Source organism: Sinohyriopsis cumingii, chromosome 1, assembly GCF_028554795.1.
Source record: "Sinohyriopsis cumingii isolate HCF-2022 chromosome 1, ASM2855479v2, whole genome shotgun sequence".
Taxonomy (NCBI): domain Eukaryota; kingdom Metazoa; phylum Mollusca; class Bivalvia; order Unionida; family Unionidae; genus Sinohyriopsis; species Sinohyriopsis cumingii.
In genome coordinates, this window is record NC_142961.1 from 25,302,773 (window position 1) to 25,315,886 (window position 13,114).

General features: G+C 33.0%; 1 protein-coding gene across 1 annotated transcript; it reads left to right on the plus strand.

The window, feature by feature from the left end:
• The first annotated feature begins 1,852 nt into the window (after positions 1 to 1,852).
• On the plus strand, positions 1,853 to 10,957 carry LOC149806568 (R3H domain-containing protein 4-like). The gene is made up of 7 exons (XM_089954765.1): positions 1,853 to 2,011; positions 2,994 to 3,163; positions 4,347 to 4,459; positions 5,288 to 5,450; positions 5,881 to 5,966; positions 9,023 to 9,164; positions 10,535 to 10,957. Exons 1-7 carry the CDS (start codon positions 1,950 to 1,952, stop codon positions 10,639 to 10,641), a joined length of 843 nt encoding a protein of 280 aa, XP_089810891.1. The 5' UTR covers positions 1,853 to 1,949; the 3' UTR covers positions 10,642 to 10,957.
• The last annotated feature ends 2,157 nt before the right edge of the window (positions 10,958 to 13,114 follow it).

Genomic DNA, 13,114 nt, shown 5'->3' on the forward strand with positions numbered 1-13,114 from the left:
TGTATTAACTCATTTTTCATACATTTAATATATACGTATATTTTTTTAACATAAAGTGTTAAAAAGGGCCCTTTTCGCTAAACGTTTGTGAAAAGAACGCAGTACGTTTTTAAAACAGTATCAGTCACTATTTCTGTTTCACAAACGAAATTATTTTGTGTAATAACTCATTCTATACAGCATTTAAACGGTTCTTTTCTCGAAAAGGACCTACCGTCTACAAAAAGGACCCATTACGTTTTCACAAACAGTTTGGATCAATATTTCCATTTCACGAATAAAATTAATTTGTGTAGAAGTATACATCAAAAACTTCGAAAAATTTACAATTGCATTTTGACCATAAAAACCTAAAAAAAAAGCAACAAAAACTGAATGAAAACGAAATAAGTAATAAAAACCAAAACATTTTGGAACAAATTGTGAAGGGCTCTACCCTAAACCGACACGGTTTTTGCTAGGTTAGCCTAGCAGTCGAGAAAGTGCATGAACTATGCAAATTAAAGACATCAGGTCTTTTTTTATGTTTTCGCTTTATCTTTTTTTAAATTATCTTTTGGAAAAAAAACACAAAGCATACTTTGTCACATTTGCAATCAATGTTGTGCTCACTATGTATATAATCATGTAACAGTTGTGCTTCTTAAACCTCAAACATATTTTAAAACCTTGAGAGAAAAAAATCTTAACTTTTATATTTCAGTTTCACTTCTAATCCTGGTATTAACTAATTTTATATAGCATTTAATATTTCTTTTTAAGATAAAAGGACTTACGGTCTGCAAATAGGACCCATTACGTTTTCACGAACAGTGTCAATCATTATTTGTATTTCCCGAATAAAAGGACTTACGGTCTGCAAAGGACCCATTACGTTTTCACTAACAGTGTCAATCATTATTTGTATTTCCCGAATAAAAGGACTTACGGTCTGCAAATAGGACCCATTACGTTTTCACGAACAGTGTCAATCAATATTTTTATTTCACGAATAAAATTAATGTGTGTATTTACTGAATCAGTATTATATACAGATTTATTTCTTTTAGTCCAACATTTCATTAGCCTCAAAAATTATCGATCACGAAACAGATATGAATTCTGGGTTCTGTTGTTTGCAGATTTTCCTGGTAACATAATAAGTTATTTAGATAGTACTGAAAAAAGAAGATTCATTGGTCAAACCAAATAATCGGGGGTTGGTGTTGGTGGACATACGTTTGCCGGAAATTAAATGGACTTTAAAGCTAATTTTTTTTTTTTAATCCTGAAAAGTCACGCATTTCATTGGAAAGTAATTACATTTATTTTATGAGTACCTCGTACATATATTATTTTGATGATAACTTATTGTTAATGATATATCAACAATATTATTTCTCAAAACAAAAGATCTACGATAAAATGAAATTTTGCATTTATTCTCCTAAATTGGATTAACGAAAAAAATTGCATGCCAACTGTAACTTTAATTTCTTCACTGTGACAAAAAATATTAGAGACAGTTTGGGAATGAAGGAAAGGTATTGATTGAAACAATTAGTGAAAAACAGTAACTGGAAATTTAAGCCCTAACGCAGTTTAAAGAAATTAGTCGTCAGCACTTCTCGTAAAGTCTCACTTCTTACGTCAGTTCGGTGTCATCTACAAAACCAGTTTGATATCTACTGCTGTTTTTATTCCTCGTTTTATTTACTTCATGTTTCTGATGGTAATTTGCATTTTAATCTTTAATTTTATTTTTTGAAGTCAACTTATTCCATTTGGTCTTTATGTTGACGCAAATGACTTGCCCACGGTCCTGAAATTGTGCAGTGTTCTGGGAATTCCAAACAAAATCATGTGTTAGTTCTGCGAATAGCACAAAATATCAAATTTACACGACTGTTGACAAAATCTGACAGATTTCATAAGGAAACGAAATATTACATTTTCTTTTCGTCCAAACAATGGGGGTGCCAAGGGACAGTCGAAACTTATTCATTCATGGACACATAGTGATGGACATCGAGTGAGTATCTGAAGCTTACAGTTATATATAAAAGACCAGATTCCTATGGTTATAGCTTGTGGAAAAAGAAGGTATATAGGACGTTGTGACATTGAAGATGTCAGAGGAAATAGCTTGGTTAATCGGAGTAAAGCCATTATATTTAGTCAGTCTTGTTATAAATTTGTTAGGAATGTTTCTAAATCTTAAAATAGATGTAGTAAATTGTCCACGGTTGTATTAGATCTACAGTACAATGGGGCCAATGTGCATCGAATGTGCAAATCCTTTTGTTATTGCCACGTATATGTAACGGGATTTACAAATTTTTATACAACATACCCATGCGAAATCTGAGCTTTACCCAAATAGAATATCCCATTACAAATATATAAATAAGATAAAAGTTAAAGGTACTGTATGATATTTTAAGGAATTTGCGTTATATATTTTTACTACATGTTTTCTTTACAGCGTTGTTGAAACCTTAAAACCATATGTAGATAACTGAATTTATCCAAAAATATATACGTAATTATTGTATACAGTATATGTAAATGAGAAAGTGTTAAATGAAAATTAAGTTAGAAGAGAAATGTGCAGGTAGAAACGCTTTATTTGTCAAATAATTGCATTACAGTGTGAGCAAGGGACATGTTATTGTTATTTATGCAGGATGCTTTGTACATAAGTTAAAAGTTTTCTATAGTTAAGCAAACAATCTTCATTGTGGGGCTGAATATTAATTTATCAGTCTTTCAAGAACTTTACAATAAAAATGCTGCATTTTGACAGCACACTCTAGGTTTCTTGTGGGAAAGCTAGATATTACATTTTCCTTTACAATAAACTTACTGCTGTTTGTACACGGGCAAGATCGCAGAGTATAAACATAAAGCAGTATGAAATGAACACTAAACAGCAGTCTCAAAATCTTGCTGACAGCTGTTTGACAACATTGCATATGGTTTATTTTTTTGTCCCCAAAATCTTGACCTTTCAGAGATTTACTAGAGGATGATGGCTCTACCAGTGAAGATGAACCAAAGGTTGTTCAGAAGAAAAAGAAAACATCAAGCAAGAATCGACTACGTAACAGAAATGTCCATCACTTTGACCATGGACAAGATGGAAGGAATAAAGGATCAAAACAAGCTCGCAGATGTGAAAACTGTAAGATAGAATTAATAATGCAATTTTATATTGTCTCTCACTAAAGTTCAGAAAGTGAATGTAAACAAAAACAAATATCAACCCAATATGGCCGAAAATTTGTGTTTCTTATTTGTGTCATATTTCACAGATTCTGCTTTAAGAATCTGGATTATGTCTCTTAGGAGAAATAGTAACCACATATTCAGAGGCAGCCTAAAGGACTAATGTTTTATCTTGGGGTTGGGAAGTTACAATTTTTGGACACAATTTCCAGCCCCAAATAGCTTGAGGAAAAATATTATGCTGGAATAACTTTCTTAATTGCCAGTAATCAATGGAAAAAGACTGTAAAGTTGCACTATCAAAGGATGAATAGCTGAGTTGGTAAAAGCACTTATTGAACAACTATTTGATTCTGAGGGGCTTAGGATTTTCTTTCAAAGCAGGAGTTGTTTTGTCATTTTTTTATATTTTTTTTTCATAATTTTTGTCAACTAATTTAATGGATATATCGAGTGTCTGTTCTCTCTACTAAGCAGAGCAAGAATAGTTTTTATTCATGCTATTTATAGCTGGAATTCTCTTTCTCAAGAAAATCACAGGACTCCCACACCCTGTTTTAAAATTAATTGGCCTGTCCCTTATTGCAGTATCTGAGTGTTTAGTGGTCCAAGGACGTAACCAGGCACCAGGTTCAAAATATGACACAGTTTTTCCCTGCCCCCCCTCCCCCCGCAAATATTTAGATATTAGATTTTTTGCTTAATCTACAAATGATAGGATTGTTCAGAAGGAGATAGAGATTGTTAAAAGGAGTAAACAAAATTAAAGCTCAAAGATCATCCTTTTTAAGAAGTGATTTATTTTGTTTATTAGAAAAGTCTAGGTTTCATGAATACAGCTATACATTCCTTTAGGAATCCTCAAATTTTACTTCAGGAATAAAATTGTTTAAGAAATCTCTGCAGCTTATTCAGCGCAGATTTTATCATTGCTGGTACTAAAGATAAAATTATAAAATTTAAATACTTAATTTAAAAAGGCATTTTTTTATATTTCATTTAAACTTGGTTTAAGTTCTTTTCCAATGGCAAGGTTAACTGTGATTGGAAGAGTGTGAGTCCATCTTATGTGGTAGAATATCGAGACTTAGGTATTTAATGAGAATTTTACCTGTAAAATCTTGTATCAATTATTTCAGTACAGCATCTCCTAAACCTGGCTGAAAAGGAAGATATTGAACTGGACTTTGATGTGTATGAACCGTCCATGTCGGTGTTTGCTGAACTCTTCTCAGAAAAGGAAAAGATGGAAGTAAGATATATCTCAATGTGTATAAATTCACATGGGAGTTTATTTGAAAAAAACATTCATTCAGAATATCAGATAGGGATAAAAATAATGAATCAGTTTTGTTGGTGCAAATTTGTACTTTTTTAATGAATATATATATAAATAAACATGATTTTAGCGACCAGATTAAACACTAATTTTATTATTTTTTTTGTTCAGTTTGATAAATCTTTTTCAAGGTGATTATGAAGGCAGGCAATTGTATTTTCTTCGCAGACCTTGTTTCTTATATGGCATATGTATTAAGAAACAGTTGATAAGTGCAAATCCAGTAAAACATTCTGCAAGCAGTTCTCTTGAACCCAACTTCCTCAGCAGACTGGTCACATAGTATAATTCCCATAAGGCTGTTCAAATAATAATGAAATTTTTTATACTGGAAACTTGAATAAATCAAATTTTTGGTCCCACAGGTGTCTGGTTGGAAGTTTAGCCATATTATAAGGCAAGTTTTATAGACCTTTTGGTTTTGATTCTCAACTGTAATTTCACTATTCATTTGTGTGAGGCATTTTAGCCAAGTAATTATTTTCAGCATTAGTAGATTTTAAATTATCAGTAATCAGCCATCCTGAAAAATTATGTTCCAGAAAACAGTAATATTTTGAACCATACAGATTTACTTTTAGCTTTCAAAGTGGAGCCTGCCACTGTTGTAAAGTACATAGATCTTATCACTAGCTCTTTCTTACTAATTTATCAGCCAATGTAAGAATTCATGCTGTTTATTGACAAGTGACTTAATAACATCCACAGCAGTCACACACTGAGATGTCAAAATGTTTTCAGGCATGGAATAACTTTGTGAATTGTTCTGAGGAGGAGCAAACCAGGATGTTGGATAGAATTAGTAAGGCAAATCCCAAGAACTCTGGCAAGCAGTACAATGTCATGAGTCACATGTCAGATCAGGCTGATGATTCATGGGAGGAAGTGGAAGACCTAAGGGCTAGTAAGTTCTTATTTGTTTACGCCCCATGAGAAAATTGCAGATCTTGGGAATACGTAATATTTTTGATTTTTTGGTGTTTTTTCCATTTAATTAATATATATGTATTTTTGATTATACAGTTTTCTCTGATAATTACAGGTGACAGGTTTTTGGGAGACAAATAGGGTCTGGATCTGCATCCACTAAGTTTAATATATTTCCTCCATTGAGTTGTCAGTTTCAGTTTAAAAAGTGAATGGATTTTGCAAGTTTAAAACAGGTATTTCTTCGTGCAGGCGAGCACTTTGCTCAGCGTAAGGTATGAATTTCAGTTTAAAATAGAGGTTTGTTGATGCAGTGAACACTTTGTTCAGTAGAAGCTGTCAGAACTTGTACATTAAAAAAAAAGGCAAAATGTAATATTAGTGACAAGAGACCTGTATTATTTCAGAGCATCCAGCTTTCAGTGCTGAACAATGTTTCCAGAGATTGGACAAAAACATCCGGGTCGTACTCCGAAGACGCCATCTCCCTCTGGTAGTGTATTATTTCTGTACTTGCAGTATACAGATGGCTATGCATTGAAATGTAAATTTCTTTGCAAGTTTGATTTAAACTGGGTGCAAGGTTAGTATTGCTCCAGTGAAGATAGAATAAAGTAATAATAACAAGAGATCTAATTACAATCCACACGAGAGGCCCTGGGTGGCTGAGTGGTCTAAGGTGCTTGCCTTTACAGATCACTGACATCTCTCCTCAGTCCAAATGGATTCAAGTCTTGGGCTTGGCCAATATGGGTATGCGAGAAATCCTGTCAGTATCTTCCTATGGGTCATGGGTTCTTCATGGATTCTTCTAATGCCAAATATACTGGCCACCATGTATAGTCTATCATGTGCTGAAAAATGGTGCTAAACCCATAAGAACACGAGTAAAAATATGACACTTCCCTCAGTATAAAATAGAAACATACGAAGAGCAAATATGATAATTTATCTTAAACTTTGATTACAAGGGCAGATATATAGGCAGAAGTTATTGTTATATGCTGTTTGTCATAAAATGAGCAGATTCATGAGAAGCAAACTTTAATATAGATACATGGTTAGGTTTGATTTGATTTTCTTGCCATTAAAGTAATGTTTCTACATTTTTTAACTCTGACTTTAGAAAAATTTGGTCTTTATCTGTTTTTAGAGACATAAATCTTTTTTTGTTTCAGTCCAGAATTCAAGCCTCCGAGCCCCATTTTTGGACAAATGACGGACCTATCCTAATTTATAAAAGTTTGAATTTTCTCTTAGCTAATTAAATTGACCAAACTGTTTTGATCTGTTGAGAAAGACTGAAATCCAGATCTGAACAGTCGGAGACTTTCTGTATTACCTTCCTAAAAGGATTTATTTGATTCAGCTTAGAATACAAGTGTTGCAAAATGATGTTAATTTGTCATGGTGGGAGGGGATAGTTAGAGACATGTTTTTACTTTCAAAAACAGGTCCCTTCCAGTCTGATAAAATTGAACAGTAATATCAGACGTTGCTTACATATACTATTGCACTTGCCGACTTTTAAAGTTGACATTTATAAGCAATTTATGCACATGTTTCATACTATGCTTACTGGTAGTTGTATGACATTGTATTCACCGGTAATTGATAATCTTAATGGTAGCTATATTTATTCTTTGGTAATTACTATGCCTGCAGGTAGTTTATAAATTATATATATTCTCTGGTAACTTCTATGCCTGCTTATAGTTTATATTCTTTGGTAATTACTATGGTTACTGGTAGCTTACATATTTTTTTGATAATTGCTATGTTGACTCGTAGCTGTAAGTATTCTTTTGTAATAAATATGCTTACTGGTAGTTATATGTATTGTATGGTAACTACTATGCCAGCTGGTAGCTATTAGTATTCTCTGGTAAATACAATGCCTAAAGGTAGTTATGTTTATTCTCTGGTAACTATTATGCCTACTGGTAGTTTATATGTATTCTCTGGTAATTACTATGCCTGCTGGTAATTTAAATGTATTCTCTGGTAATTACTATGCCTACAGGTAGCTATATGTATTCTCAGGTAGTTACTGTGCCTATTGATAGTTGTATGTATTAACTGGTAATTACTGTGCCTGTTGGTAGTTTATATGTATTCTGGTAATTACTATGCCTACTGGCAATTATATGTATTCACTGGTAATTACTATGCCTATTAAAGAAGTTTTTGCTCAATCCCAGTTTTCTACTTACCCATGTTCTCCCAGAAAATAAAATGGTCAGTGCCTTAATAGTAGTAATGGCACAAAAATCGTAAAAGTTAAACTAATCATCTTCATTAGTATGCCTCGGTAAAATAATTTACTGGCCATCTTGAACATATGTTTTGCAGGAATCCAGCTTCTTTTTTTTTATTAGATGACAGTTTCTAAGTATTGTTTCTTAATAAAACAATCCTTCAAATGTTAGCGTATTGATTTGAAAGTTTAAAGACTGTCTTTGATTTTGATGATTCATATAAGAATTGGACTATTTATTCACTTGAAAAAAAGAACATTAAAATTGGAAAGTACATCTGACAAGCATCAATACAAGTTTATGTTCTCTTCACTCATTTTTAGCAGCCTTTCAGATGAAACATTGCATTTCATATTAGGAAAAAAAGTTATCATTAACATGTTCCAAATGATGTTTTTTGCTTTCAGCAGTGTGAATGCTCTAAATTGGTTGTCAGTCACTCTCTTGGCTGTCTGGCACCAATTTTAATGTTCATGTTTGGTTTTTACTTGATAGTTGGTTCATCATTCATACTTAGTTCAGAAGCAGTTTGGTTCATTAGTTAAGTGTGGTTCAAAAGCCAGTTCAGTAATATTTGGTTCAGTTGCCAGTATGTTCATTAGTCATGCTTAGTTCAGAAGCCATTTGGTTCATTACTCATGCTTAGTTCGAAGGCCATTTGGTTCATTAGTCATGCTTAGTTTGAAAGCCATTTGGTTCATTAGTCATGCTTAGTTTGAAAGCCATTTGGTTCCTTAGTCATGCTTAGTTCAGAAGCCATTTGGTTCGTTAGTCATGCTTAGTTCAGAAGGTAGTTGGTTCATTAGTCATACTAACTTCCAGTTAGTTCATAATCATCAGATGTGCCTTCATTATGTTAAAGCTGTTAAAAATCCCAAAACACCTCCATTGGCCAGTTGGTTCATTAGTCATGATTGGTTCATTTTCCAGTTGCTTTCATAGTCATGCTTTGTTCAGGTTCCATTTGATTCATTAGTCATATAATTTTATATGAAAGTCTGACATTTTAAGAAAAAACTTTATTCCTGATTTGAGCATATTTTGGTACAGAATTCAGTTCCTTAGACTCTTTTGCAGAGTCCTGATAATTTCTTTGCAGCCTACATGAGGTCAGTTTAAAGTGTCGAGTGGATGCTGAATATACTATTTCAATTAGTGTATTGTATTCCTTGTTAGGGGCACTTACATAAATGTATATATGGTTGTGTGCACAATTATGTTGTGTCATAGGCCATTTTCTTATAGTTACTGTTACAAGAAAAAAAATCAGTTGTATTTTCTTGTATTTCAGGGAATGCTCACTGGATTGGAGGAAGAAGTGGTGAATTTTTTCACAAAATGGCCCACATATCTATACATCTCCCAGCAGTCCAGCAGTTATGAGCGGATGATACTTCATGGTGTTTGTCAGTACCTGGATCTCTCATCTCAAAGTAAGTTTTGGCTCATGAATTATCACATACAGTTTCCATTGACTCACAAAATAGCACCGTTAAGTACCTACATCATCTTCATCAAGAAAGTTTCACATTGCCTAAAAAAAAAACACTGTGATGCAAATTGTATACTATTCTAAATGAACATTATGTGATGCAAATTGTATACTATTCTAAATGAACACTGTGATGCAAATTGTATACTATTCTAAATGAACATTATGTGATGCAAATTGTATACTATTCTAAATCAACACTGTGATGCAAATTGTATACTATTCTAAATGAACACTGTGATGCAAATTGTATACTATTCTAAATGAACATTATGTGATCCAAATTGTATACTATTCTAAATGAACACTGTGATACAAATTGTATACTATTCTAAATCAACACTGTGATGCAAATTGTATACTATTCTAAATGAACATTATGTGATGCAAATTGTATACTATTCTAAATCAACACTGTGATGCAAATTGTATACTATTCTAAATGAACATTATGTGATGCAAATTGTATACTATTCTAAATGAACATTAGGTAATGTAAATTGTATACTATTCTAAATGAATACTGTGATGCAAATTGTATACTATTCTAAATGAACATTATATAAATTGTATACTATTCTAAATGAACACTGTGATGCAAATTGTATACTATTCTAAATGAACACTGTGATGCAAATTGTATACTATTCTTAATGAACATTATGTAATGTAAATTATATACTGTTCTAAATAATGACTGTGAAACAAATTATTTAAAAAATACACGTTTTATTTAAAAGAAAAAGAGGAGGTAGAAGAAGAAAATGATAAGTAAAAATGTGAAAGCTAATGATAATTTGTTTTTTTTATCGAGTTCAGGATGTACTATATAATCTTTGTATTTAAATTACTGAGGTCACAAAGCTTCTGTTACATGTTTTGGATAATAAACTCTATGGTAATTGGAAGGTTATTCAGTGTCAAACTCTATACTTCCAATGTCAGCAGTGTTCTAATTAGCAGCCGGCTTAAAAGTCCACTACTGTTACATATGTAACATTGTAGCTGCCTATCTTTACAAAATGGTAACATCTTTCTATATCACTGTTTGTATCTGAATTTGAGCCTGTTACTCCATAACATTGAGAAAGATAGGTAATTCTAATGCAGTACATGGTTGAAGTAAGGATTCAGATTGCTTCTTGTGACAAGGGAGATAACAAAATTGTCAGTGTAACTCCCAATAAATTTAAGGAGCATTATGATTATTGAAATATGATAGGAATTATCACTTTATTATCTAATGCAATTTCATTTCAGCAGTGTTTAGATTTTGCTGTTTACAACACTTCTAATTATCTTCTTATACAGGCTATGATGATGGCAAGGCGAGGCAAACAGTGGTTGAAAACAAACGAGACTTTTTCTTTCCACCCAGCACTCTTCTTTCTGAGTATCTAAAACATAGCAACAAATAGTGCAGACTCTAGTGAAGTCAAATAATCCAATATATTTGGAAATCATTGTAACTTTATTATGCTCTTGCCGTAATCTGCAAATAGTGTTAAATTTGTTTTATGCTTCAGATTTAAACAAATATATAACTCCTATTTGTGTAGCATGCAGTATAAATTAAAGGCCATTTATTATTAAAGGCTAGACGTCAAGCCTTCTAGATGGCCTCTACAGGAATCTTGGACTGTACCGGTTTTATTAATGTTTTTAATGTCCAATTCATAATAATTGTCTCTGTCAGAATGTCCTCAATCATTTCCATTAAATGCTTGAAACTGATCTTGGACTAGGATATTCTGATTGATTAGGGTCTGTGCTTTTTATTTACACATAATATCAGGTGAACATCAGATCTGGAGGAATATGGTGGTAAATCCATGTCCATTTTGTTCACAGTGGAGTGTATGTAATAAATGATTAAATATGGTAATATTTTTAAGAATTTAAACATTTTTAATACATACTTGAGAACAGTTTATTTTTTTTAAAACTTAGTTTATACCACATTTTGTAAAAGCTAGATATCTTGTACATATAGAAACTAAGGCCCATTTGCATATGAATGTATGAATTGGTTTTTGTTATCGGTAATTGAAAACAATACGAGACAAAGTGTTACTTTAGTTAAATGTAAAATATTGTTAAAAAGATGCTCAGGATATTTCATCACTGAATTTATACTAAATCTAACGTGACACTTCAAACAAAAAATGTGTTAATCAGGGATAATAATTCTGTTAAAAAATATTGCCAAGCTCTTTCTTAGAATATGTTAAGAAAACTTGAGATGTTGGGTTTTGCAATGGCAGTTTCTCCATCATTCAGATCATCTATATACAGGAATGTATGGCCTCTATTGAAAGTATTCATTTCTTTGAATTTATTCTGAAAAATGTGAGGATGTAGATATGTTGGAATTGACAAAGATCAAACATTTTGGGAAGCATTGGAACCCACAGTGGTGATGCGATTGAGAATTTCAAGTTACTGGCAAGAGAGATTTATGCTGCTTCTAGATGAGAGCAAATTTGTATGCTAAAAGGTGGAATGAAGTTTGTTTTGGAGTCATACATGGTTAGGTAATTGGGCCTAAAGATGACATCAAATGCAGGGTTAGGTGGCTGTATAATTCTCTCAACCCTGCATTTGATGTCATCTTAGGGGCTTATACTACAGTAGTTTAGAAGCATACCAAAGAGCCAGCATGGTTCATCTCTGAGTTACTGAGTGTACATTTGCCTCAAGATAAAGGGTTTCTAAAGAGGAAGCTCTGAATGTTCCCAGAGTCCATAATTGTATATTGAATCAAGAATCTGATGGTAAAATTCACAAGCCGATCTGTACAGTCAGATTTCAGTGCGACTAAAGTCCTGTGTAAGAGTTTTTTTCCTCCATCAGTGATGTTAAATTCAGAGCTTTTTAACATTCATCCCTTAAATATCCTTACATGTAAGGGAAGCTGGTTTATGGTCTGATGAAGAGCTACTTTTTACGTCTCCTTCTCATGTTTCACAGAACAAAACTGCATCCATATTGGTCAATTTGAAGTGTTATGACTTGTTTAGAATCTGTCTGCATGGGTTCGAGTCTCAGATTCAGCCAATGTGGGTATGTGAGAAAGCTTGCCAGTAGCTTCTTCTGGGTCGACGGTTCTTTCCAGGTTTTTAACGGGTTCTTCCTCCACCATTAATACTGGCCGCTATGTATAGCCTGTCGTGTGCTGAAAAATGGCGTTAAACCCTACGGCAACAGCAACAACAACTTGTTTAGAATGGCTAGTCTTAACATTATTCTTAAAAAAAATGTTTCTTTTTACATCCTGTGGAGGAAAATGGTTTATTATGCCTACCATGGAGGTTATATTGGTATCGTGTTATTGATACTCCACTACATATTAAAAATGGCTGCTGTGTTAATGACAGATCTTGACAGTTTTCATTTTGGATCAACTATATGATTTCATACTGGTTTCTGTGCAATCTCCATGTCAATGCAACCTGCCTTTATGAAAAAGTAATTTGAAAATGGCTGCCGTGATGACTATCAGATATGCACCATGCTCATTTAGGACCCACTGTATTCAGTATAAGGAATGTTTTCTTGTTGTTGTTGTAGGGTTTAACGCCATTTTTCAGCACACAATAGGCTATACATGGCGGCTAGTATTATGGTGGAGGAAGAACCCGGGAAAACCCCGGAAAGAACCACCGACCCACGAGAAGCTACTGGCAAGCTTTCTCACATACCCACATTGGCCAAATCCGGAATGTTTTCTTGAAGCTCATGTTGATGCAAGCTGTTACTTAAAAGACAAAACCTTGGCTGTTTCAGTAAAAAATACATGGGACCCAGGGGAGGCACTTTCAGTGTAGAATATTCGCCCATAGATTCAGTTTAAAATTTTGTATTGTTATCATATGAACTCTTTCGTAATAT